Source organism: Oncorhynchus clarkii, unplaced genomic scaffold (assembly GCF_045791955.1).
Source record: "Oncorhynchus clarkii lewisi isolate Uvic-CL-2024 unplaced genomic scaffold, UVic_Ocla_1.0 unplaced_contig_9911_pilon_pilon, whole genome shotgun sequence".
Lineage (NCBI taxonomy): Eukaryota > Metazoa > Chordata > Actinopteri > Salmoniformes > Salmonidae > Oncorhynchus > Oncorhynchus clarkii.
In genome coordinates, this window is record NW_027257966.1 from 33,880 (window position 1) to 60,000 (window position 26,121).

The window sequence follows — 26,121 nt, forward strand, 5'->3', positions numbered from 1 at the left end:
GGTTGATTTGCTACGTGACGTTTCTTTTTTTAATTATATAATGTAAGTTTCGTAATGCTTTAAGTTGTTACGAATGTACCGGTATAAGTAGGACACGTTTACATCCCGGCAACTTTGAGAATAAACACTTTATATAACGGAGTTGTCTAGAGACGGTAAAGCATATTCATGATATGAGGCTAGGGCGTCTCTCAATTCAAAATCATTTCAATTCAAGGGGCATTATTGTCATGGGAAACATATGTTAAACATTGTCAAAGCAAGTGAAGTAGATAATAAACAAAAGTGATATAAGCAATAAAAATTAACAGTAAACATTACCCTCACAAAATAATAAAGACAATTCCAATACCTAAGTTCCCAGATAGTTTGAACGCACTGATCATAGCTCACATAAAAGCGCTTGATTTCTGCAACACGTCATGCCGCGGCTCGTTGGTCTAGGGGTATGATTCTCGCTTAGGGTGCGAGAGGTCCCGGGTTCAAATCCCGGACGAGCCCTCGTTTTCGAAAGTGCCTATTTTTGTGTTAGTTTATTGTCACAGTGTCAATGAGATGTCGTGAAAAATGTATGTTGTCAAAATGATATAACCATCTAGTGTCACTACATAACACCAGCACACTCCCTTACGTCTCTTAACACAATGCAGTTCGAAAAGATATAAGCTATTTACCAAATAGACTAAAGTAAAAAATTATAAAACATTATTGTTATTTTATTGTGTTTCTTTTTATAATTATTTTACGTTAGTTTATTTGGTAAATATTTTCTTAACTCTTCTCGAACTGCGCTGTTGGTTTAAGGGCTTGTCAGTAAACATTTCACGGTAAAGTTCAACAAGTCTTGTTGTATTCGGCGCATGTGACTAATAAAGTTCGATTTGATTTGAAAACGTATCACGTTCCACTGCCTACATTATCTACATAATATATATCCAATATATATATATATTTTTTAAACGCGTCGTATCTCTTAATGTCTAAATGCAGAAAAAAAAGGGGAGAAACACACCGATATGAAACGTGTATCAATATATATGTTTATTGTGATTCGGATATTTGTGTTTGTAAAACATGACGCAACATTTGCTGTACAGAATAATGAGTTCACAGTTTGATATAGAAGGGTCAGAAGGCACACACTCCCATTTGAATGGACAACCCCGCATAGAATACAAGATAGAGTTGAATACAGATTCACAACCTTATATATAAAAAAAAAAATGTTTTATATAATTCATTGATTTAAAAAAAAAAAAAAAACATAAAATTATTTATCATCATGCTTTATAAAATACCTTTAATTGCCCATTTCAGTCTAATAATCATTTATAAAATATATTACAACAATTCATCATCATATTACATCTGCATAGTTAAAAAACCAAACGCAAACCAAACGTGTGTGTATATAATCCTGCTATTAAATGAAAAAACAGATTACATTAATCCCAAAACAGTGATATTGGGTCAGTCTGATGTTTCCCTCTCCTCAGGGTTAAAGGTTAAGGACTGTGGGATGGTAAAACTGACCCCAGATCTGTGACTGTTTCCCTCTCCTCAGGGTTAAGGACTGTGGGATGGTAAACTGACCCTAGATCTGTGACTGTTTCCCCTCTCCTCAGGGTTAAAGGTTAAGGACTGTGGGATGGTAAAACTGACCACAGATCTGTGACTGTTTCCCTCTCCTCAGGGTAATGGTTAAGGACTGTGGGATGGTAAAACTGATCCCAGATCTGTGACTTGTAACTTGAACTGAGTTTAATAATGTGTCAATCAATACATCAACGCATCATTCAACCAACCAACAAATGATTGATGGAATAATGAATGGATTTGAATGAGAATGTGCTGGTTGTCTGGTTCTGTGAATGGTTTTAAAGTGCTCTCTAGTTTTCTTTACTCTGCAGGCTCACTAGTCTCCACTAGACTCTCTGGTCTCCTCTGGTCCCCTCTAGTCCCCTCTAGTCCCCTCTAGTCCCCTCTGGTCTCCCCTGGTCTCCTCTAGTCTCCTCTGGCCTCCTCTAGCCTCCTCTAGTCTCCTCTAGTCTCACTATATAGACTATGTACAATACAGTCTGGCCACCAGAATGTAACTTTCATGAGCAGTAAGTTTATATAGCTGCGTTTACACAGGCAGCCCAATTCTGATCTTTCGCCCAATTATTGGCCAAAGAGCAGATCTGATTGGTCAAAAGACGAATTAGTGGGGGGAAAAATATCAGAATTGAGAATCAAACCTGCCAAGGTGGCCACCCATTGGGGTTTGAGTCTTGTTGTTGTTGTTGAGTTTTGTAAAGCAGGAAGTCACCAAACCTGCCAAGATGGCCACCCATTGGGGTTTGAGTCTTGTTGTTGTTGTTGAGTTTTGTAAAGCAGGAAGTCACCCTGCTTCCTGCCGTATATGATGATGTCATATCGCCGAGTCCACTTTCAACCGGCTCAATGGAAGTATTTTACTTACAGAACAACAACAACAACAACAACAACAACAACAATTATAATAAGAATAAAAAATAATCAAACAGAATAATGATCATGATAATGCCCCAGGATAATAAAAAGAGTTTGTTTCACATTTCTAGAATCAAAGACAACAAGCCTTTGCCTTGTAATGGTTGGGAACCCCCACAGCCGTTCCACCCCCTCTACCAGAGCCTGCTGTTGACCTGTGGTTAGGAACCCCCACAGCCGTTCCACCCCTCTACCAGAGCCTGCTGTTGACCTGTGGTTAGGAACCCCCACAGCCGTTCTACCCCCTCTACCAGAGCCTGCTGTTGACCTGTGGTTAGGAACCCCCACAGCCGTTCCACCCCCTCTACCAGAGCCTGCTGTTGACCTGTGGTTAGGAACCCCCACAGCCGTTCCACCCCCTCTACCAGAGCCTGCTGTTGACCTGTGGTTAGGAACCCCCACAGCCGTTCCACCCCCTCTACCAGAGCCCGCTGTTGACCTGTGGTTAGGAAGCCCCACAGCCCTTCCACCCCCTCTACCAGAGCCCGCTGTTGACCTGTGGTTGGGAACCCCCATAGCCCTTCCACCCCCTCTACCAGAGCCCGCTGTTGACCTGTGGTTGGGAACCCCCACAGCCGTTCCACCCCCTCTACCAGAGCCTGCTGTTGACCTGTGGTTAGGAACCCCCACAGCCCTTCTACCAGATCCTGCTGTTGACCTGTGGTTGGGAACCCCCACAACCCTTCTACCCCCTCTACCAGAGCCTGCTGTTGACCTGTGACTCCACTCATGTGACTAGAGTCAGTACAGGCTGTTGAGCTGTGTGTGTGTGTGTGTGTCCACTGAGTACTGAGCAGCAGGTAGTCCCCTCCGTCCAGCAGAGGGAGCCACTCAGTCCACGTTGACTCTAATCTCAGGTCAGCCGTTAACAAACGTTTCTCTCCCTCTCTCTCTCTCTATATATATATATGGTGAAACATCTGTCTAATCGTTGTATCTGTGGTGCTGTATCCATAATGTATTCATAGAGGTACAAAGGAACTCTCTGGAAGGATTAGAACCCGTTTTTTGTAATTTTTTTAGCATGGACATCGAGGACTTCCACCATTTTAAAGTAGTCAAACTGGGTAGGGAATCCTTATGGGGTTTGAGAGCGATCCGCCTTATGAGCAAATGTCTTCTTCTTCTTCAAATAGGTTGTTACGGTTTGTTAATGGCATGGAGCCATATCACCGCCATCTAGTGGCCACAATAAACGTAAGACTAAATGTGGTTCAGGACTCCGGCACTGCAGATGGCGCTAAAATCACAAATATCTGCTCTAAAAAATATATATATATATATATATATATTCAAAAAATGTATCACTTTAAAATGGCGATCATTGGCGCTGCCCATGCCGTCACAGACGTCGTACAAAGTTGAGTCCTCGTTCTAGCTCTATGGTTAAGACCTCTGTCTATCTCTATGGTTAAGACCTCTGTCTATCTCTATGGTTAAGACCTCTGTCTATCTCTATGGTTAAGACCTCTGTCTATCTCTATGGTTAAGACCTCTGTCTATCTCTATGGTTAAGACCTCTGTCTATCTCTATGGTTAAGACCTCTGTCTATCTCTATGGTTAAGACCTCTGTCTATCTCTATGGTTAAGACCTCTGTCTATCTATATGGTTAAGACCTCTGTCTAGCTCTATGGTTAAGACCTCTGTCTATCTCTATGGTTAAGGTCAAGATGTCTGTCTATCTCTATGGTTAAGGTCAAGATGTCTGTCTCTCTCTATGGTTAAGGTTAAGATGTCTGTCTCTCTCTATGGTTAAGGTCAAGATGTCTGTCTCTCTCTATGGTTAAGGTTAAGATGTCTGTCTCTCTCTATGGTTAAGGTTAAGATGTCTGTCTCTCTCTATGGTTAAGGTCAAGATGTCTGTCTCTCTCTATGGTTAAGGTCAAGATGTCTGTCTCTCTCTATGGTTAAGGTCAAGATGTCTGGAGGTTTAGCTGATCCTAGATCTGGGCCTACGAACACCATCCGCCTTCAGCACTGGGAGACAATGGCGAGCACTGGGAGACAACGGCGAGCACTGGGAGACAACGGCGAGTACTGGGAGACAACGGCGAGCACTGGGAGACAACGGGGAGCTCTGGTACTAAGGAGTGGAGAGGAAGAGGACGGCTGATTGGCTGACTGAATAAAGTGATAGACAGATAGAGGATGTGTAAGTCCCCGGGTCTCTCGCTGTCCAACGGTCCTGTCTTGGGGTCCTGTATGGACCAACTACCCAACGGGCTGCGTTCGCCTTGTGTGTCGAACAGACGTTTCACAGCCGTTGCGTTGCGTTGCCGTTCAGACCAGCAGGTGCCGTTTCTTATGTAGAGCCAGGTGGTCGGATCGGGAGAAGCTGCGTTCACAGTCGGGACACTGGAACGGTTTGACGCCTGTGTGTTTACGGAAGTGACGAGTCAGTTCGTCCGAACGGGCGAACTTCCACGTGCACCCCTCCCACATGCACTTATAGGGCTTCTCTCCTGGAGGGAGGGAGGGAGAGAGAGAGAGAGATATGGGGAGAGAGAGGGAGAGAGAGATATGGGGAGAGAGAGAGAGGGATGGGGAGAGAGAGAGAGAGAGAGAGAGAGAGGGAGAGAGAGAAGAGAGAGAGGGAGAGAGAGATATGGGGAGAGAGAGAGAGAGGGAGAGAGAGAGATGGGGAGAGAGAGAGAGAGAGATATGGGGAGAGAGAGAGAGAGAGAGACAGAGGGAGAGAAAGAGCCAGAGAGGTTAGGAAACTAACAGTATCAATCTATAATTTAATTGAACAGAGACCTACAATATGAACGTGTGTGTGTGTGATTTGGTGTGTGTCTCATCTGTGTGTGTGTGTGTCTCACCTGTGTGTGTGTGTGTCATCTGTGTGTGTGTGTGTCTGATTTGGTGTGTGTCTCACCTGTGTGTGTGTGTGTGTCTCACCTGTGTGTGTGTGTCTCACCTGTGTGTGTGTGTGTTTATTTATTTTACCTTTATTTTACTAGGCAAGTCAGTTAAGAACAAATTATTATTTTCAATGAGGGTCTAGGAACAGTGGGTTAACTGGTCTAGGAACAGTGGGTTAACTGGTCTAGGAACAGTGGGTTAGTTAACTGGTCTAGGAACAGTGGGTTAACTGGTCTAGGAACAGTACCTGTTCAGGGGCAGAATGACAGATTTGTACCTTGTCAGCTCGGGGGTTTGAACTTGCAACCTTCCGGTTACTAGTCTAACGCTCTAACCACTCGGCTACCCTGCCGCCCCATGTGTCTGTGTGTGTGTGTGTCTCACCTGTGTGTGTGTGTGTGTGTCACCTGTGTGTGTGTGTGTGTGTGTGTGTGTCACCTGTGTGTGTCTCACCTGTGTGTGTGCGGCGATGTGCCTTCAGATGAGAGCTCTTGGTGTAGACTTTGTTGCAGCTGTTGAAATCACAACGGTGGATTCGTCTCTTCTTCATCGAGTCCGGAGACTCGATTGGCAACGGGTGATTACCCCCAGAATGGACGATCACAGACGGGTTGTTACTGAGGAAGAGAGAGAGAGACCGAATGAGAGAGAGACAGAGAGAGACATAGAGAGAGAAAGACATAGAGAGAGAGAGAGACAGAGAGAGAGAGAGACATAATGAGAGAGAGAGACATAATGAGAGAGAGAGACATAGAGAGAGAGAGACAGAGAGAGAGAGACAGAGAGAGAGAGACACAGAGAGAGAAAGACAGAGAGAGAGAGACACAGAGAGAGAGAGAGACAGAGAGAGAGAGAGACAGAGAGAGATAGAGAGAGAGAGAAATAGAGAGAGATACAGAGAGAGAGACAGAATGAGAGAGAGAGAGAGAGAGAGAGAGAGACAGAGAGACATAGAGAGAGAGAGAGAGAAATAGAGAGAGAGACAGAGAGAGAGAGAGACAGAGAGACATAGAGAGAGAGAGATAGAGACAGAGAGAGAGAGAGAGACAGAGAGACAGAGACAGAGAGACAGAGAGAGAGACAGAATGAGAGAGAGAGAGAGAGAGACATAGAGAGAGAGAGAATGAGAGAGAGAGACAGAGAGAGAGAGAATGAGAGAGAGAGACAGAGAGAGAGAGAGAGAGAGAGAGACAGAGAGACAGAGAGAGACAGAGAGAGAGAGTACAGTATGCTACATACCTACAGTACAGTATTCTACATACCTACAGTACAGTATGCTACATACCTACAGTACAGTATTCTACATACTTACAGTACAGTATGCTACATACCTACAGTACAGTATGCTACATACTTACAGTACAGTATGCTACATACCTACAGTACAGTATGCTACATACCTACAGTACAGTATGCTACATACTTACAGTACAGTATGTTACAGTACAGTATGCTACATACCTACAGTACAGTATTCTACATACCTACAGTACAGTATGTTACAGTACAGTATTCTACATACCTACAGTACAGTATTCTACATACCTACAGTACAGTATGCTACAGTACAGTATTCTACATACCTACAGTACAGTATGCTACATACCTACAGTACAGTATTCTACATACCTACAGTACAGTACTTTACATACCTACAGTACAGTATGCTACATACCTACAGTACAGTACTTTACATACCTACAGTACAGTATTCTACATACCTACAGTACAGTATTCTACATACCTACAGTACAGTATTCTACATACCTACAGTACAGTATGCTACAGTACAGTACTTTACATACCTACAGTACAGTACTTTACATACCTACAGTACAGTACTTTACATACCTACAGTACAGTATTCTACATACCTACAGTACAGTATGCTACATACCTACAGTACAGTACTTTACATACCTACAGTACAGTACTCTACATACCTACAGTACAGTATTCTACATACCTACAGTACAGTATTCTACATACCTACAGTACAGTATGCTACATACCTACAGTACAGTATGCTACATACCTACAGTATTCTACATACCTACAGTACAGTATGCTACATACCTACAGTATTCTACATACCTACAGTACAGTATGTTACATACCTACAGTACAGTATGCTACATACCTACAGTACAGTATGCTACATACCTACAGTATTCTACATACCTACAGTACAGTATGCTACATACCTACAGTACAGTATGCTACACACCTACAGTATTCTACATACCTACAGTACAGTATGCTACATACCTACAGTATTCTACATACCTACAGTACAGTATGCTACATACCTACAGTACAGTATTCTACATACCTACAGTGCAGTACTCTACATACCTACAGTACAGTATGTTACAGTACAGTACTCTACATACCTACAGTACAGTATTCTACCTACCTACAGTACAGTATTCTACCTACCTACAGTACAGTATTCTACATACCTACAGTACAGTATTCTACATACCTACAGTACAGTATAAATCAAAACAAATCAAATTTTATTTGTCACATACACATGGTTAGCAGATGTTAATGCGAGTGTAGCGAAATGCTTGTGCTTCTAGTTCCGACAATGCAGTAATAACAAGTAATCTAACTAACAATTCCAAAACTACTGTCTTGTACACAGTGTGAGGGGATAAAGAATATGTACATAAGGATATATGAATGAGTGATGGTACAGAGCAGCATAGGCAAGATACAGTAGATGGTATTGAGTGCAGTATGTACATATGTGATGAGTATGTAAACAAAGTGGCATAGTTTAAAGTGGCTAGTGATACATGTATTACATAAGGATACAGTCGATGATATAGAGTACAGTATATACGTATGCATATGAGATGAGTAATGTAGGGTATGTAAACAAAGTGGCATAGTTTAAAGTGGCTAGTGATACATGTATTACATAAGGATACAGTCGATGATATAGAGTACAGTATATACGTATGCATATGAGATGAATAATGTAGGGTAAGTAACATTATATAAGGTAGCATTGTTTAAAGTGGCTAGTGATATATTTACATCATTTCCCATCAATTCCCATTATTAAAGTGGCTGGAGTTGAGTCAGTGCCAGTGTGTTGGCAGCAGCCACTCAATGTTAGTGGTGGCTGTTTAACAGTCTGATGGCCTTGAGATAGAAGCTGTTTTTCAGTCTCTCGATCCCAGCTTTGATGCACCTGTACTGACCTCGCCTTCTGGATGATAGCGGGGTGAACAGGCAGTGGCTCGGGTGGTTGATGTCCTTGATGATCTTTATGGCCTTCCTGTGACATCGGGTGGTGTAGGTGTCCTGGAGGGCAGGTAGTTTGCCCCCGGTGCTGCGTTGTGCAGACCTCACTACCCTCTGGAGAGCCTTACGGTTGAGGGCGGAGCAGTTGCCGTACCAGGCTGTGATACAGCCCGCCAGGATGCTCTCGATTGTGCATCTGTAGAAGTTAGTGAGTGCTTTTGGTGACAAGCCAAATTTCTTCAGCCTCCTGAGGTTGAAGAGGCGCTGCTGCGCCTTCTTCACGATGCTGTCTGTGTGAGTGGACCAATTCAGTTTGTCTGTGATGTGTATGCCGAGGAACTTAAAACTTGCTACCCTCTCCACTACTGTTCCATCGATGTGGATGGGGGGTGTTCCCTCTGCTGTTTCCTGAAGTCCACAATCATCTCCTTAGTTTTGTTGACGTTGAGTGTGAGGTTATTTTCCTGACACCACACTCCGAGGGCCCTCACCTCCTCCCTGTAGGCCGTCTCGTCGTTGTTGGTAATCAAGCCTACCACTGTTGTGTCGTCCGCAAACTTGATGATTGAGTTGGAGGCGTGCGTGGCCACGCAGTCGTGGGTGAACAGGGAGTACAGGAGAGGGCTCAGAACGCACCCTTGTGGGGCCCCAGTGTTGAGGATCAGCGGGGAGGAGATGTTGTTGCCTACCCTCACCACCTGGGGGCGGCCTGTCAGGAAGTCCAGTACCCAGTTGCACAGGGCGGGGTCGAGACCCAGGGTCTCGAGCTTGATGCCGAGCTTGGAGGGTACTATGGTGTTGAATGCCGAGCTGTAGTCGATGAACAGCATTCTCACATAGGTATTCCTCTTGTCCAGATGGGTTAGGGCGGTGTGCAGTGTGGTTGAGATGCATCGTCTGTGGACCTATTTGGGCGGTAAGCAAATTGGAGTGGGTCTAGGGTGTCAGGTAGGGTGGAGGTGATGTGGTCCTTGACTAGTCTCTCAAAGCACTTCATGATGACGGAAGTGAGTGCTACGGGGCGGTAGTCGTTTAGCTCAGTTACCTTAGCTTTCTTGGGAACAGGAACAATGGTGGCCCTCTTGAAGCATGTGGGAACAGCAGACTGGTATAGGGATTGATTGAATATGTCCGTAAACACACCGGCCAGCTGGTCTGCGCATGCTCTGAGGGCGCGGCTGGGGATGCCGTCTGGGCCTGCAGCCTTGCGAGGGTTAACACGTTTAAATGTCTTACTCACCTCGGCTGCAGTGAAGGAGAGACCGCATGTTTTCGTTGCAGGCCGTGTCAGTGGCACTGTATTGTCCTCAAAGCGGGCAAAAATGTTATTTAGTCTGCCTGGGAGCAAGACATCCTGGTCCGTGACTGGGCTGGATTTCTTCCTGTAGTCCGTGATTGACTGTAGACCACATGCCTCTTGTGTCTGAGCCGTTGAATTGAGATTCTACTTTGTCTCTGTACTGGCGCTTAGCTTGTTTGATAGCCTTGCGGAGGGAATAGCTGCACTGTTTGTATTCGGTCATGTTACCAGACACCTTGCCCTGATTAAAAGCAGTGGTTCGCGCTTTCAGTTTCACGCGAATGCTGCCATCAATCCACGGTTTCTGGTTAGGGAATGTTACATACCTACAGTACAGTATGTTACAGTACAGTACTCTACATACCTACAGTACAGTATTCTACATACCTACATTATTCTACATACCTACAGTATTCTACATACCTACAGTACTTTACATACCTACAGTACAGTATGCTACATACCTACAGTATTCTACATACCTACAGTATTCTACATACCTACAGTACAGTATTCTACATACCTACAGTACAGTATGCTACATACCTACAGTATTCTACATACCTACAGTATGCTACATACCTACAGTACAGTATTCTACATACCTACAGTACAGTATTCTACATACCTACAGTATGCTACATACCTACAGTACAGTATTCTACATACTTACAGTACAGTATTCTACATACCTACAGTACAGTATGCTACATACCTACAGTACAGTATGCTACATACCTACAGTATGCTACATACCTACAGTACAGTATTCTACAGTACAGTATTCTACATACCTACAGTACAGTATGCTACATACCTACAGTATGAAAGTGTGCGTCTATATTTAGTCCAGCAGGGGGTGCTGTAGATCCTTCTATTTCCCAGCCTTAGATGGCTGTGACTTCTCATGACTTGGTTTAGTGTTTTAGCTGGTGTTCGTGTTTTTGAGTGTGTGGACGAATGAACGTGTGTGTTTCCCTCTCCCTCCCTCGGGTGTGGTTCTACAACAGGACACTTGATAATGCACACACACACACACACACACACACACACACACACACACACACACACACACACACACACACACACACACACACACACACACACACACACACACACACACACACACACACACACACACACACACACACACACTCCTTCTCCCACATGAGGGTTCCCAGGACACTTGGAGACAGACTGCCTCACTAATGCATTCTGGGAGATATTATCTGTGTGTGTGTGTGTGTGTGTATGTATGTGTGTGTGTACATTGCGTTGTGTGTTTAAACTGTACAAAAACGAAAACATTCCCATTCCCCCATAAAACATATTTGATCACATTCCTATACAGTAGTGATTCATATTACAACAAAGGATACCTTCCTGCACGCACACACACACACACACACACACACACACACACACACACACGCACACACACCCTTCAGGATAAATGTGCCGGCCGGCCTGAAACGAACTCTTGTTATTTATGCAGTTGCCACTCTACCTGTTTTTTTATTCTGCGCTTGGAAACAAAACACCATGTGTGTGTGATAGAGGTGGTGGTGACAGATCTAGCCTCGCCCATTTCCTCAGAAGCGTTGGGATGGCAGGGGGGGGGGGGGGGTTGCCCTGGCAACCAGAGCGGGAAATATCACAAAGAGGAAGTAACATTCCTTAAACCCTCGTCTTTAGGTCACTGTCCTTAAACTATTCTCTCTCTCTCTCTCTCACAGACAGTACAAGCTTGTATTGTTGTTTGTTTGAAAGAATGAAAATGAAATTCTCTCACTCTCTCTCTCTCTCTTTCTCTCTCTCTCCCGTAAAAAACGAGGTAAGAAACCATTCTTCTCCTGTATGTAGTAGCAAGCTCTGCCTCTACTCACTCGCTATAGGCCTGTGGCGCGCTGATGACCGATGAGGTCATTTCCTGGTTGTATGAGTCGTGGGCATGCTCTGTTTTGATTAGCTTGTGGTGTGCGTCGCCTCTGAGCTCTGACTTCATGGAGGATGCTGGGTAGAAAAAACACACACACACCAGTTAATACACACACACACACACACACACACACACACACACACACACACACTCTGTATTACCCAGATAAAGACAGGGAGATTCAGGGATAACAGAGAAATATCCCACCTGTCTGATGTTGTGAGCTTCCTGCCGGCCTGTGATGGTGATGATGATGATGATGGTGGTGGTCGTCGCCAGCGACGGTTCGGTTGACCGCGATTGGCTGAGGCAGGTGCAGCGGGGAGGAGGGGTAGAGGATGGACAAGGGTTGTAGCATGACCTGGGACAGCATGACCCCTGAACCCTGGACGACCCCGGGGCCGGAGCCTAACAACACGGGGTAATGGAGGGAGGGGGAGGGCTGGGGGGAGGAACGACTGTACGGGGAGGAAGTGGAGGAACAGGAGGAAGGGGAGGAGGAGGAGGAGGGAGAGGGTCGTTTGCTGACCGACAAGTCGACTGGTTCGAGTTGTGTATTTGAGGTGGGGTTGGCGGACTGGGCATGTGTGAGTGTGTGTGAGGGGGAGAAGGTGTGTGTGTGTGCGTATTGTGTGGGGTGGTAGGGATGAGGGGTGAAGATAACGCTGTTCACTACCGAGGGATAAGACTGATAGAGAGACTGATGGAAGGAAGGAGAGAAAGGAGGATGGGAGGAGGAGGGAAGGAGAGGAGAGAGGGAGAGGAGGAGGAGGGGAGGAGGGGAGGAGGAGGGAAGGAGAGGAGAGGGGAGAGAGAGAGAGAAGAGGAGGAGGGAAGGTGAGGAGGGAAGGTGAGGAGGGAGGGAGGGAGGGAGGGAGGGAGAGAGGGAGGGAAGGAGGGAGGGAGGGAGGGAGGGAGGGAGGGAGGGAGGGAGGGAGGGAGGGAGGGAGGGAGGGAGGGAGGGAGAGATTGTATTTCATTTTCATTCTTTCAAACAAAAAACAAACAACAATACAGCTTGTACTGTCTGTGTATGTGCGTGTGTGATGGTGTGTGATGGTGTGTGTGTGTGTGTGATGGTGTGTGTATGTGCGTGTGTGATGGTGTGTGTACCAATTGTATGCAAATGTCCATCATGAAGCATTTCTCAAGAAAGATGTGGAAACCAGTCAGTCTAGTCAGTGTGTGTGTGTGTGTGTGTGTGTGTGTGTGTGTGTGTGTGTGTGAGAGATCTACTGTATGCCTAGAGAGTAGTAAACATGTGCAGTAAAATGGTTGGATGGAAACACACACCATCACACCATCACACCATCACACCCACACACCATCACACCCACACACCATCACACACCATCACACACCATCACACACCATCACACACCATCACACACCATCACACACCATCACACCATCACACACCATCACACCATCACACCCACACACCATCACACCCACACACCATCACACCCACACACCCACACACCCACACACCATCACACCATCGCATCCTCACACCATCACACCCTCACACCATCACACCCACACACCATCACACCCACACACCATCACACCATCACACCATCACACCATCACACCCACACACCATCACACCACGACACCATGACACCCACACACCATCACACCATCACACCCACACACCATCACACCATCACACCCACACACCATCACACCATCACACTCACACACCATCACACCATCACACCATGACACCATGACACCCACACACCATCACACCATCACACCCACACACCATCACACCATCACACTCACACACCATCACACCATCACACCACGACACCATGACACCCACACAGGGCGTGAGTTGGGGTGGGTTGTCTATGTTCTATGTTATATTTTCTACGTGTTTGGCCTGGTGTGGTTCTCAATCAGAGGCAGGTGTCGTTCGTCGTCTCTGATTGAGAATCACACTCAGGTAGCCTTTTCCCACCTGTGTTTTATGGGTGATTTCTTTCTGTCTAGTGTTTTCTGCACCTTTCAGGACTGTTTCGGTTTCATTTCATTATTTTTGTTATTTTGTTTAGTGTTCGGAGTTTAAATAAATATCATCATGAACACGTACCAAGCTGCATATTGGTCCGATCCTTCCTACTCCTCCTCAGATGAAGAGGACAGCCGTTACAGAATCACCCACCACAACCGGACCAAGCAGCGTGGTACCCAGGAGCAGGGGGTTCTGGAGTCCTGGACAATGGAGGAGATTTTAGACGGTAAGGGACCTTGGGCACAGGCTGGGGAATATCGCCGCCCCAGGGAAGAGCTGGAGGCAGCCAAAGCAGAGCGGTGGCATTTTGAGGAGTTGGCACGGCAGCGCAACAGGGACGAGAGACGGCCCCAAAAATGTATTGGGGGGGCACACGGGGAGTGTGGCTAAATCTGGTAGGAGACCTGAGCCAACTCCCTGTGCTTACCATGGAGAGAGGTGGACCGGGCAGGCACCGTGTTATGCCGTGAGGCGCACAGTGTCCCCAGTGCGCAGGCATAGCCCGGTGCGCTACATCGCAGCTCCTCGTATCGGCCGGGCTAGAGTGGGCTTTGAGCCAGGAGCTATGAAGCCGGCTCAGCGCATCTGGTCTCCGGTGCGTCTCCTCGGCCCGGGTTTTATGGCACCAGCCCTACGCACGGTGTCCCCGGTGCACCAGCACAGCCCAGCGCGGTCTGTTCCAACACCGGCAAATTTGCCGGGCTACAGGGAGTATCCAGCCAGGACAGGTTGTGCAGGCTCGGTGCTCGAGACTTCCAGTGCGCCTCCACGGTCCGGTCCATCCGGTGCCTCCTCCACGCACCAGGCCACCTGTGGCAGCCCCCTTACCAGGCTGTCTCTCCGTCTCCTCCCTCCAGGTGCTCCCACCTGTCCAGCGCTTCCAGAGTCTCCCTCCTGTCCTGAGCTGCCAGAGCCTCCCGTCTGTCCAGAGCCGCCCGTCTGTCCTGAGCTGCCCGTCTGTCCTGAGCTGCCAGATCCGCTCGTCTGTCCAGAGCCGCCCGTCTGTCCTGAGCTGCCCGTCTGTCCTGAGCTGCCGGGGCCGCCCGTCTGTCCAGAGCCGCCCGTCTGTCCTGAGCTGCCCGTCTGTCCGGCGCTGCCAGAGCCTCCCGTCTGTCCGGAGCTGCCGGAGCCGCCCTTCTGTCCTGAGCTGCCAGATCCGCACGTCTGTCCAGAGCCACCCGTCTGTCCTGAGCTGCCCGTCTGTCCTGAGCTGCCCGTCTGTCCTGAGCTGCCCGTCTGTCCTGAGCTGCCCGTCTGTCCTGAGCTGCCAGAGCAGCCCGTCTGTCCTGAGCTGCCCGTCTGTCCTGAGCTGCCAGAGCAGCCCGTCTGTCCTGAGCTGCCCGTCTGTCCTAAGCTGCCAGAGCCGCCCGTCTGTCCTGAGCTGCCAGAGCCGCCCGTCTGTCCTGAGCTGCCAGAGCCGCCCGTCTGTCCTGAGCCGCCAGTCTGTCCGGTGCTGCCGGAATCTCCCGTCCATTCGGGACCCGCGGCAAGGGCCGAGACTATGGTGGAGTGGGGTCCACGCCCCGCATGAGAGCCGCCACCGCGGACAGACGCCCACCCAGACCCTCCCCTATAGGTTCAGGTTTTGCGGCCGGAGTCCGCACCTTTGGGGGGGTGGGGGGGGGGTACTGTCACGTTCTGACCTTAGTTCCTTTGTTATGTCTTTGTTTTAGTTTGGTCAGGGCGTGAGTTGGGGTGGGTAGTCTATGTTCTTTTTTCTATGTTGCGTTTATGTGTTTGGCCTGGTATGGTTCTCAATCAGAGGCAGGTGTCATTCGTTGTCTCTGATTGAGAATCATACTTAGGTAGCCTTTTCCCACCTGTGGGTTGTGGGTGATTTTTTTTCTGTCTAGTGTTTTCTGCACCTTTCAGGACTGTTTCGGTTTTCGTTTATTTTCACGTTGTTATTTTGTATTCTCAGTGTTCAGTAAAATAAACATCATGAACACATACCACGCTGCGCATTGGTCCCACATTTCAGAGGAGGACGAAGAATATCGTTACACACACACCATCACACCCTCACACACACCATCACACCCTCACACCCTCACACACACCATCACACCCTCACACCATCACACCCACACACACACCATCACACCCACACACACACCATCACACCCTCACACACACCATCACACCCACACACCCTCACACACACCATCACACCCTCACACCATCACACCCACACCATCACACCCACACACACACCATCACACCCTCACACACACCATCACACCCACACACCCTCACACACACCATCACACCCTCACACCATCACACCCACACACACACCATCACACCCTCACACACACCATCACACCCACACACACACCATCACACCCTCACACCCTCACACACACCATCACACCCTCACACACACCATCACACACACCATCACACCCTCACACCCACACACCCTCACACACATCATCACAGCCAAAAACCCTCACACACACCATCACACCCTCACACACACCATCACACCCTCACACACACCATCACACCCACACACCCTCACACACACCCACACACCATCACACACACCATCACAGCCAAAAACCCTCACACACACACCATCACACCCACACACCATCACACCCTCACACACACCATCACACCCTCACACACACCATCACACCCTCACACCCTCACACACACCATCACAGCCAAAAACCCTCACACACACCCCCACACCATCACACACACCATCACACCCTCACACACCATCACAACCACACACCCACACACCCTCATCACACCATCACACCCTCACACACACCATCACACACACCATCACACCCTCACACACACCATCACACCCACACACCCTCACACACACCCACACACCATCACACACACCATCACAGCCAAAAACCCTCACACACACACCATCACACCCACACACCATCACACCCACACACCCTCACACACACCATCACACCCTCACACACACCATCACACCCTCACACACACCATCACACCCTCACACCCTCACACACACCATCACAGCCAATAACCCTCACACACACCCCCACACCATCACACACACCATCACACCCTCACACACCATCACAACCACACACCCACACACCCTCATCACACCCACACACCCACACCCTCACACCCACACACACACACCATCACACCCACACACCCTCACACCCACACACCCACACCTCCAGTCTCACCGTCTCCATGTCTGTCTTCAGTGGGAAGTCATACACCATCATGACTGCAGCCAGACCTGTAGAGAGAGAGAGACAGGATAGAATGATTACTAGACAGACCTGTAGAGAGAGAGAGACAGGATAGAATGATTAATAGACAGACCTGTAGAGAGAGAGAGGATAGAATGATTACTAGACAGACCTCTAGAGAGAGACAGGATAGAATGATTACTAGACAGACCTGTAGAGAGAGAGACAGGATATAATGATTACTAGACAGACCTGTAGAGAGAGAGAGACAGGATATAATGATTACTAGACAGACCTCTAGAGAGAGACAGGACAGAATGATTACTAGACAGACCTCTAGAGAGAGACATGATAGAATGATTACTAGACATACCTCTAGAGAGAGACATGATAGAATGATTAATAGACAGACCTGTAGAGAGAGAGACAGGATAGAATGCTACTGCTGCTAATACTACTACTACTGCTAGTAATACTACTACTACTGCTAGTAATACTACTGCTAGTACTTCTACTACTGCTGCTAATACTACTACTAGTGCTGCTAATACTACTACAACTGCTGCTAATACTACTACTACTGCTAATACTACTACTGCTAGTACTACTACTGCTAATGCTGCTACTGCTAATACTACTACTGCTACTGCTAATACTACTACTACTGCTAATGCCACTACTACTGCTGCTAATGCTACTACTACTGCTGCTAATGCTACTACTACTACTACTGCTGCTAATACTACTACTGCTACTACTGCTGCTAATACTGCTACTACTACTACTACTACTACCACTGCTACTGCTGCTAATACTACTACTACTGCTACTACTACTACTGCTGCTGCTACTACTACCACTGCTACTGCTGCTAATACTACTACTACTGCTAATACTACTACTGCTACTGCTGCTACTACTAATGCTAATGCTACTACTGCTAATACTACTATTGCTGCTAATACTAGTACTACTACTACTGCTGCTACTACTAATGCTAATGCTACTACTGCTAATACTACTGCTGCTAATACTAGTACTACTACTACTGCTGCTAATACTACTACTACTGCTGCTAAAACTACTACTACTAATACTACCACGGTTACTGCTGCTGCTAATACTACTACTACTACCACTACTACTACTACTACCACTGCTACTACTACTACTGCTGCTAATACTACTACTGCTGCTAATATTACTGCTGTTGCTAATACTACTGCTGCTGCTAATATTACTGCTGTTGCTAATACTACTGCTGTTGCTAATACTACTACTGCTGCTAATACTACTACTGCTGTTGCTAATACTACTGCTACTACTGCTACTACTGCTACTGCTGCTAATATTACTACCACCACTGCTACTACTACTACTACTACTGCTGCTAATACTACTACTGCTGCTAATACTACTACTACTACTACTACTACTGCTACTACTACTGCTGCTAATGCTAATACTACTGCTAATACTACTGCTACAGCTACTACTACTACTGCTACTGCTAATACTACTACTACTGCTACTACTACAACTAATAACTAATACTGCTAATACTACTGCTGCTAATACTAGTACTACTACTACTGCTACTAATACTACTACTACTGCTGCTAAAACTACTACTACTAATACTACCACGGTTACTGCTGCTGCTAATACTACTACTGCTGCTAATACTACTACTACTGCTGCTAATATTACTGCTGTTGCTAATACTACTGCTGTTGCTAATACTACTACTGCTGCTAATACTACTACTGCTGTTGCTAATACTACTGCTACTACTGCTACTACTGCTGCTGCTAATACTACTGCTGTTGCTAATACTACTGCTGTTGCTAATACTACTACTGCTGCTAATACTACTACTGCTGTTGCTAATACTACTGCTACTACTGCTACTGCTGCTAATATTACTACCACCACTGCTACTACTACTACTGCTGCTAATACTACTACTGCTGCTAATACTACTACTACTACTACTACTACTGCTACTACTACTGCTGCTAATGCTAATACTACTGCTAATACTACTGCTACAGCTACTACTACTACTGCTACTGCTAATACTACTACTACTGCTACTACTACAACTAATAACTAATACTACTAATACTACCACTGCTACTACTACTGCTGCTAATACTACTACTGCTACTGCTGATACTACTACTGCTGCTAATACTACTACTACTGCTGCTAAAACTACTACTACTACCACAGTTACTGCTGCTGCTAATACTACTGCTGCTGCTAATACTACTGCTGCTGCTAATACTACTACTGCTGCTAATACTACTACTGCTGCTGCTAATACTACTACTGCTGCTAATACTACTACTACTGCTGCTAATACTACTACTACTGCTGCTAATACTACTACTGCTGCTGCTAATACTACTACTGCTGCTAATACTACTACTACTGCTGCTAATACTACTACTACTGCTGCTAATACTACTACTGCTGCTGCTAATACTACTACTGCTGCTAATACTACTACTGCTGTTGCTAATACTACTACTGCTGCTAATACTACTACTACTACCACAGTTACTGCTGCTGCTAATACTACTGCTGCTGCTAATACTACTGCTGCTGCTAATACTACTACTGCTGCTAATACTACTACTGCTGCTGCTAATACTACTACTGCTGCTAATACTACTACTGCTGCTAATACTACTACTGCTGCTAATACTACTACTGCTGCTGCTAATACTACTACTGCTGCTGCTAATACTACTACTGCTGCTGCTAATACTACTGCTGTTGCTAATACTACTACTGCTGCTAATACTACTACTAGTACTACTGCTGCTGCTAATACTACTACTGCTGCTGCTAATACTACTGCTGCTGCTAATACTACTGCTGCTACTGCTAATACTACTGCTGTTGCTAATACTACTACTGCTACTACTACTACTACTGCTGCTGCTAATACTACTGCTGCTGCTAATACTACTACTGCTGCTGCTAATACTACTGCTGTTGCTAATACTACTACTGCTGCTGCTAATACTACTGCTGTTGCTAATACTACTACTGCTGCTAATACTACTGCTGCTGCTAATACTACTACTGCTGCTGCTAATACTACTGCTGTTGCTAATACTACTACTGCTGCTAATACTACTACTGCTGCTGCTAATACTACTACTGCTGCTGCTAATACTACTAATACTACTGCTACTACTACTGCTGCTAATACTACTACTATTACTGCTACTGCTAATGCTACTACTACTGCTGCTAATACTACTGCTACAGCTACTACTACTACTGCTACTGCTAATACTACTGCTACAGCTACTGCTAATACTACTGCTGCTAATGCTAACACTACTGCTAATACTACTGCTACAGCTACTACTACTACTGCTACTGCTAATACTACTGCTACAGCTACTGCTAATACTACTGCTGCTAATGCTAACACTACTGCTAATACTACTGCTACAGCTACTACTACTACTACTACAACTAATACTACTAATACTACCACTGATACTACTGCTACTACAATTGTATGTCATTACATACCTCTCTGTCTTTCACTCACTCTGTCCTCTTTTCTGTGTGTGTGTGTGTGTGTGTGTGTGTGTGCGTGCGTGTGTGTGCGTGTGTGTGTGTGTGTGCTGCCCTTGTCCAAACACACATTGCAGAGTACTGGCACAAGCTGGAGAAATATCTTAATCAGAATCCACGTCACACACACACACATACGCGCACGAGTACACACACACACACACACACACACACACACACACACACACACACACACACCCCAAGTAACTGCTGTAAAGCTGTCAACTGTACGATGTTTAGAGTAAAACATTATGACATTTCAGACAAAGATCGCATTACCTGTCCTCTGAGTGGCCAGGTGGGACGGTGTGTGTGTGTGTACTCGTGAGCATGTGTGTGTGTACTCGTGAGCATGTGTGTGTGTGTGTGTGGGTGAGCGTGTGTGTGTGTGTGTGTGTGTGTGTGTGTGTGTGTACTCGTGAGCGTGTGTGTGTACTCGTGAGCATGTGTGTGTGTGTGTGTGTGTGTGTGTGGGTGAGCGTGTGTATCCTGGTTAAAGTCTGCAGTATGAACAAACACTATGGTGTCCAATCTACACTGTTCCTCTGATCTGGTGTCCAATCTACACTGTTCCTTATTGTAGAGTTGAACCAGAGGTCAAGCAGTAGTATCAGTAGTAGTATCAGTAGTAGTAGCAGTAGTAGTAGCAGTAGTAGTAGTAGTATCAGTAGTAGTAGTAGTAGTATCAGTAGTAGTAGTAGTATCAGTAGTAGTAGTAGTATCAGTAGTAGTATCAGTAGTAGTAGTAGTAGTATCAGTAGTAGTAGTAGTATCAGTAGTAGTAGCAGTAGTAGTAGTAGTATCAGTAGTAGTATCAGTAGTAGTAGTAGTATCAGTAGTAGTAGCAGTAGTAGTAGTAGTATCAGTAGTAGTATCAGTAGTAGTAGTAGCAGTAGTAGTAGCAGTAGTAGTAGTAGTATCAGTAGTAGTAGCAGTAGTAGTAGTAGTATCAGTAGTAGTAGTAGTATCAGTAGTAGTAGCAGTAGTAGTAGTAGTATCAGTAGTAGTATCAGTAGTAGTAGTAGTATCAGTAGTAGTAGTAGTATCAGTAGTAGTAGCAGTAGTAGTAGTAGTATCAGTAGTAGTATCAGTAGTAGTATCAGTAGTAGTAGCAGTAGTAGTAGTAGTATCAGTAGTAGTATCAGTAGTAGTAGCAGTAGTAGTAGTAGTATCAGTAGTAGTAGCAGTAGTAGTAGTAGTAGTAGTATCAGTAGTAGTATTAGCAGAAGCAGTAGTATCAGTAGTAGTAGTAGTATCAGTAGTAGTAGCAGTAGTAGTAGTAGTATCAGTAGTAGTAGCAGTAGTAGTAGTAGTATCAGTAGTAGTATCAGTAGTAGTAGTAGCGGTAGTAGTAGCAGTAGTAGTAGTAGTATCAGTAGTAGTAGCAGTAGTAGTAGTAGTAGTAGTAGTATCAGTAGTAGTATTAGCAGAAGCAGTAGTATCAGTAGTAGTAGTAGTATCAGTAGTAGTAGCAGTAGTAGTAGTAGTAGTAGTATCAGTAGTAGTATTAGCAGTAGTAGTAGTAGCAGTAGTAGTAGTAGTAGTATCAGTAGTAGTAGCAGTATAAGTAGCTGTAGTAGTAGCAGTAGTAGTAGTAGTAGTAGTAGTATCAGTAGTAGTAGCAGTAGTAGTAGTAGTAGTAGTATCAGTAGCAGTAGTAGTATCAGTAGTAGTAGTATCAGTATCAGTAGTAGCAGTAGTAGCAGTATCAGTAGTAGCAGTATCAGTAGTAGCAGTAGTAGTAGCAGTAGTAGTAGTAGTATCAGTAGTAGTAGTTGTATCAGTAGTAGTAGTATCAGTAGTAGTAGTAGTAGTATCAGTAGTAGCAGTAGTTTCAGTAGTAGTAGTAGTAGTAGCAGTAGTAGTAGAAGCAGTAGTAGTAGTAGCAGTAGTAGTAGCACTAGAAGTAGTAGTATTAGCAGTAGCAGTAGTACTAGTAGTATCAGTAGCAGTAGCAGCAGTAGTAGTAGCAATAGTGGCAGTAGTATTATCAGTAGTAGTAGTAGGATCAGTAGCAGTAGCAGCAGAAGTAGCAGTAGCAATAGCGGCAGTAGTATTAGTAGTAGTAGTAGTAGCAGTAGTAGTAGCAGTAGCAAGCAGCAGTAGTAGATGTAGTAGTAGTAGCACTAGTAGTAGTAGTATTAGCAGTAGCAGTAGTACTAGTAGTATCAGTAGCAGTAGCAGCAGTAGTAGTAGCAATAGTGGCAGTAGTATTAGCAATAGTGGCAGTAGTATTAGCAGTAGTAGTAGTAGTAGTAGTGTCAGTAGTAGTAGTAGTAGTAGTAGTAGTATCAGTAGTAGTATCAGTAGTAGTAGTAGTAGCAGTAGTATCAGCAGTAGTAGTAGTAGTAGTAGTATCAGTAGTAGTATCAGTAGTAGTATTAGTAGTAGTAGTAGTGTCAGTAGTAGTAGTAGTAGTAGTATCAGTAGTAGTATCAGTAGTAGTAGTAGTAGCAGTAGTAGTAGTAGTAGTAGTATCAGTAGTAGTATCAGTAGTAGTAGTAGTATCAGTAGTAGTATCAGTAGTAGTAGTAGTAGTAGTAGTAGCAGTAGTATCAGCAGTAGTAGTATCAGTAGTAGTAGTAGTAGTAGTAGTAGTAGTAGTAGTAGTAGTAGTAGTAATCGTAGTAGTAGTAGCAGTAATAGTAGTAGTAGTGGTAGTAGTGGTAGTAGTAGTAGTAGTAGTGGTAGTAGTAGTAGTAATCGTAGTAGTAGTAGTAGTAGTAGTAGTATCAGTAGTAGTAGTAGTAGTAGTAGTAGTAGTAGTAGTAGTAGTAGTAATCGTAGTAGTAGTAGTAGTAGTATCAGTAGTAGTAGTAGTAGTAGTAGTAGTAGTAGTAGTAGTAGTATCAGTAGTAGTATCAGTAGTAGTATTAGTAGTAGTAGTAGTGTCAGTAGTAGTAGTAGTAGTAGTATCAGTAGTAGTATCAGTAGTAGTAGTAGTATCAGTAGTAGTATCAGTAGTAGTAGTAGTAGTAGTAGTAGCAGTAGTATCAGCAGTAGTAGTATCAGTAGTAGTAGTAGTAGTAGTAGTAGTAGTAGTAGTAGTAGTAGTAGTAGTAATCGTAGTAGTAGTAGCAGTAATAGTAGTAGTAGTGGTAGTAGTGGTAGTAGTAGTAGTAGTAGTGGTAGTAGTAGTAGTAGTAATCGTAGTAGTAGTAGTAGTAGTAGTAGTATCAGTAGTAGTAGTAGTAGTAGTAGTAGTAGTAGTAGTAGTAGTAATCGTAGTAGTAGTAGTAGTAGTATCAGTAGTAGTAGTAGTAGTAGTAGTAGTAGTAGTAGTATCAGTAGTAGTAGTAGTAGTAGTAGTAGTAGTAGTAGTAGTAATCGTAGTAGTAGTAGTAGTAGCAGCAGTAATAGTAGTAGTAGTGGTAGTAGTGGTAGTAGTAGTAGTAGCAGTAGTGTGTGTCTGTGTTGTCCTCGTACTACAGTACAGAACGTCAACAAGGAGCAGCACACACACACCTTAGTACAGAACGTCAACAAGGAGCAGCACATACACCTTAGTACAGAATGTCAACAAGGAGCAGCACACACACCTTAGTACAGAATGTCAACAAGGAGCAGCACACACACCTTAGTACAGAACGTCAACAAGGAGCAGCACACACACCTTAGTACAGAACGTCAACAAGGAGCAGCACACACACCTTAGTACAGAACGTCAACAAGGAGCAGCACACACACCTTAGTACAGAACGTCAACAAGGAGCAGCACACACACCTTAGTACAGAACGTCAACAAGGAGCAGCACATACACCTTAGTACAGAATGTCAACAAGGAGCAGCACACACACCTTAGTACAGAACGTCAACAAGGAGCAGCACACACACCTTAGTACAGAACGTCAACAAGGAGCAGCACACTAGGCCTGTCCCAACCTTTACAGCTAACAAACTCAAACCTTCACAAGCTGATTCATGGAGATTCCCCCTACTGATGACATTAGTGCCTTTAGTGCAGCACACACAAACACACAACACATGTTTCACTCTGCTTTCGAGACTAAAAATAGATTTCCATTCAAAATCCTATTTTGGTAATGACACATCACTAGAGGTAATGATGCCCTAGACACATCACTAGAGGTAATGATGCCCTAGACACATCACTAGAGGTAATGATGCCCCAGACACATCACTAGAGGTAATGATGCCCTAGACACATCACTAGAGGTAATGATGCCCTAGACACATCACTAGAGGTAATGATGCCCTAGACACATCACTAGAGGTAATGATGCCCTACACATCACTAGAGGTAATGATGCCCTAGACACATCACTAGAGGTAATGATGCCCTAGACACATCACTAGAGGTAATGACATATCACTAGAGGTAATGATGCCCTAGCCACATCACTAGAGGTAATGATGCCCTGGACACATCACTAGAGGTAATGACATATCACTAGAGGTAATGATGCCCTAGCCACATCACTAGAGGTAATGATGCCCTAGACACATCACTAGAGGTAATGATGCCCTAGACACATCACTAGAGGTAATGATGCCCTAGCCACATCACTAGAGGTAATGATGCCCTAGCCACATCACTAGAGGTAATGATGCCCTGGACACATCACTAGAGGTAATGGCATATCACTAGAGGTAATGATGCCCTAGCCACATCACTAGAGGTAATGATGCCCTGGACACATCACTAGAGGTAATGATGCCCTGGCCACATCACTAGAGGTAATGATGCCCTAGCCACATCACTAGAGGTAATGATGCCCTACACATCACTAGAAGTAATGATGCCCTAGCCACATCACTAGAGGTAATGATGCCCTACACATCACTAGAAGTAATGATGCCCTAGCCACATCACTAGAGGTAATGATGCCCTGGACACATCACTAGAGGTAATGGCATATCACTAGAGGTAATGATGCCCTGGACACATCACTAGAGGTAATGGCATATCACTAGAGGTAATGATGCCCTAGCCACATCACTAGAGGTAATGATGCCCTAGCCACATCACTAGAGGTAATGATGCCCTACACATCACTAGAGGTAATGATGCCCTAGCCACATCACTAGAGGTAATGATGCCCTAGCCACATCACTAGAGGTAATGATGCCCTGGACACATCACTAGAGGTAATGATGCCCTAGCCACATCACTAGAGGTAATGATGCCCTAGACACATCACTAGAGGTAATGATGCCCTAGCCACATCACTAGAGGTAATGATGCCCTAGCCACATCACTAGTGGAATAACTGGTATGGGTTAATCCTGGGTTTATGTTTGTCATGTGTGCGTGTGCCAAGGCTGTGTCACATGAAGGAGGATGGCAAATATTGTCTGTGCAGGTCACTGGAGCTAATCTGTACACCCTTACTGCAATCTCCCTCTCTCTCTCTCTCTCTCCCTCCCCCTCCCTCCATCCCTCTCTCTCTCT

General features: G+C 45.4%; 1 protein-coding gene and 1 non-coding gene across 5 annotated transcripts in view; one reads left to right on the top strand and one right to left on the bottom strand.

Annotated features, from left to right (window-relative positions):
* The first annotated feature begins 429 nt into the window (after positions 1-429).
* Positions 430-501, top strand: trnap-agg (transfer RNA proline (anticodon AGG)). Its single transcript has one exon. It is a non-coding gene; the product is annotated as a tRNA-Pro (tRNA).
* A 2,543-nt stretch (positions 502-3,044) lies between these two features.
* LOC139394304 (Krueppel-like factor 3) overlaps positions 3,045-26,121 on the bottom strand; it is a 32,382-nt gene continuing 9,305 nt past the window's right edge. For 2 of the 4 annotated variants that reach the window (XM_071142337.1, XM_071142336.1), the window contains 5 exons: positions 17,084-17,151; positions 12,086-12,578; positions 11,826-11,952; positions 5,835-5,998; positions 4,609-4,978 (listed from right to left, as the gene is read on the bottom strand). In XM_071142337.1, coding sequence (XP_070998438.1) covers positions 4,797-4,978; positions 5,835-5,998; positions 11,826-11,952; positions 12,086-12,578; positions 17,084-17,137 — 1,020 coding nt within the window. In that variant the 5' untranslated portion in view covers positions 17,138-17,151 and the 3' untranslated portion in view covers positions 4,609-4,796. Of the gene's footprint in view, positions 4,979-5,834; positions 5,999-11,825; positions 11,953-12,085; positions 12,579-17,083; positions 17,152-26,121 lie in introns of all 4 variants that reach the window. The other 2 variants (XM_071142341.1, XM_071142338.1) reach the window with 2 other exon arrangements.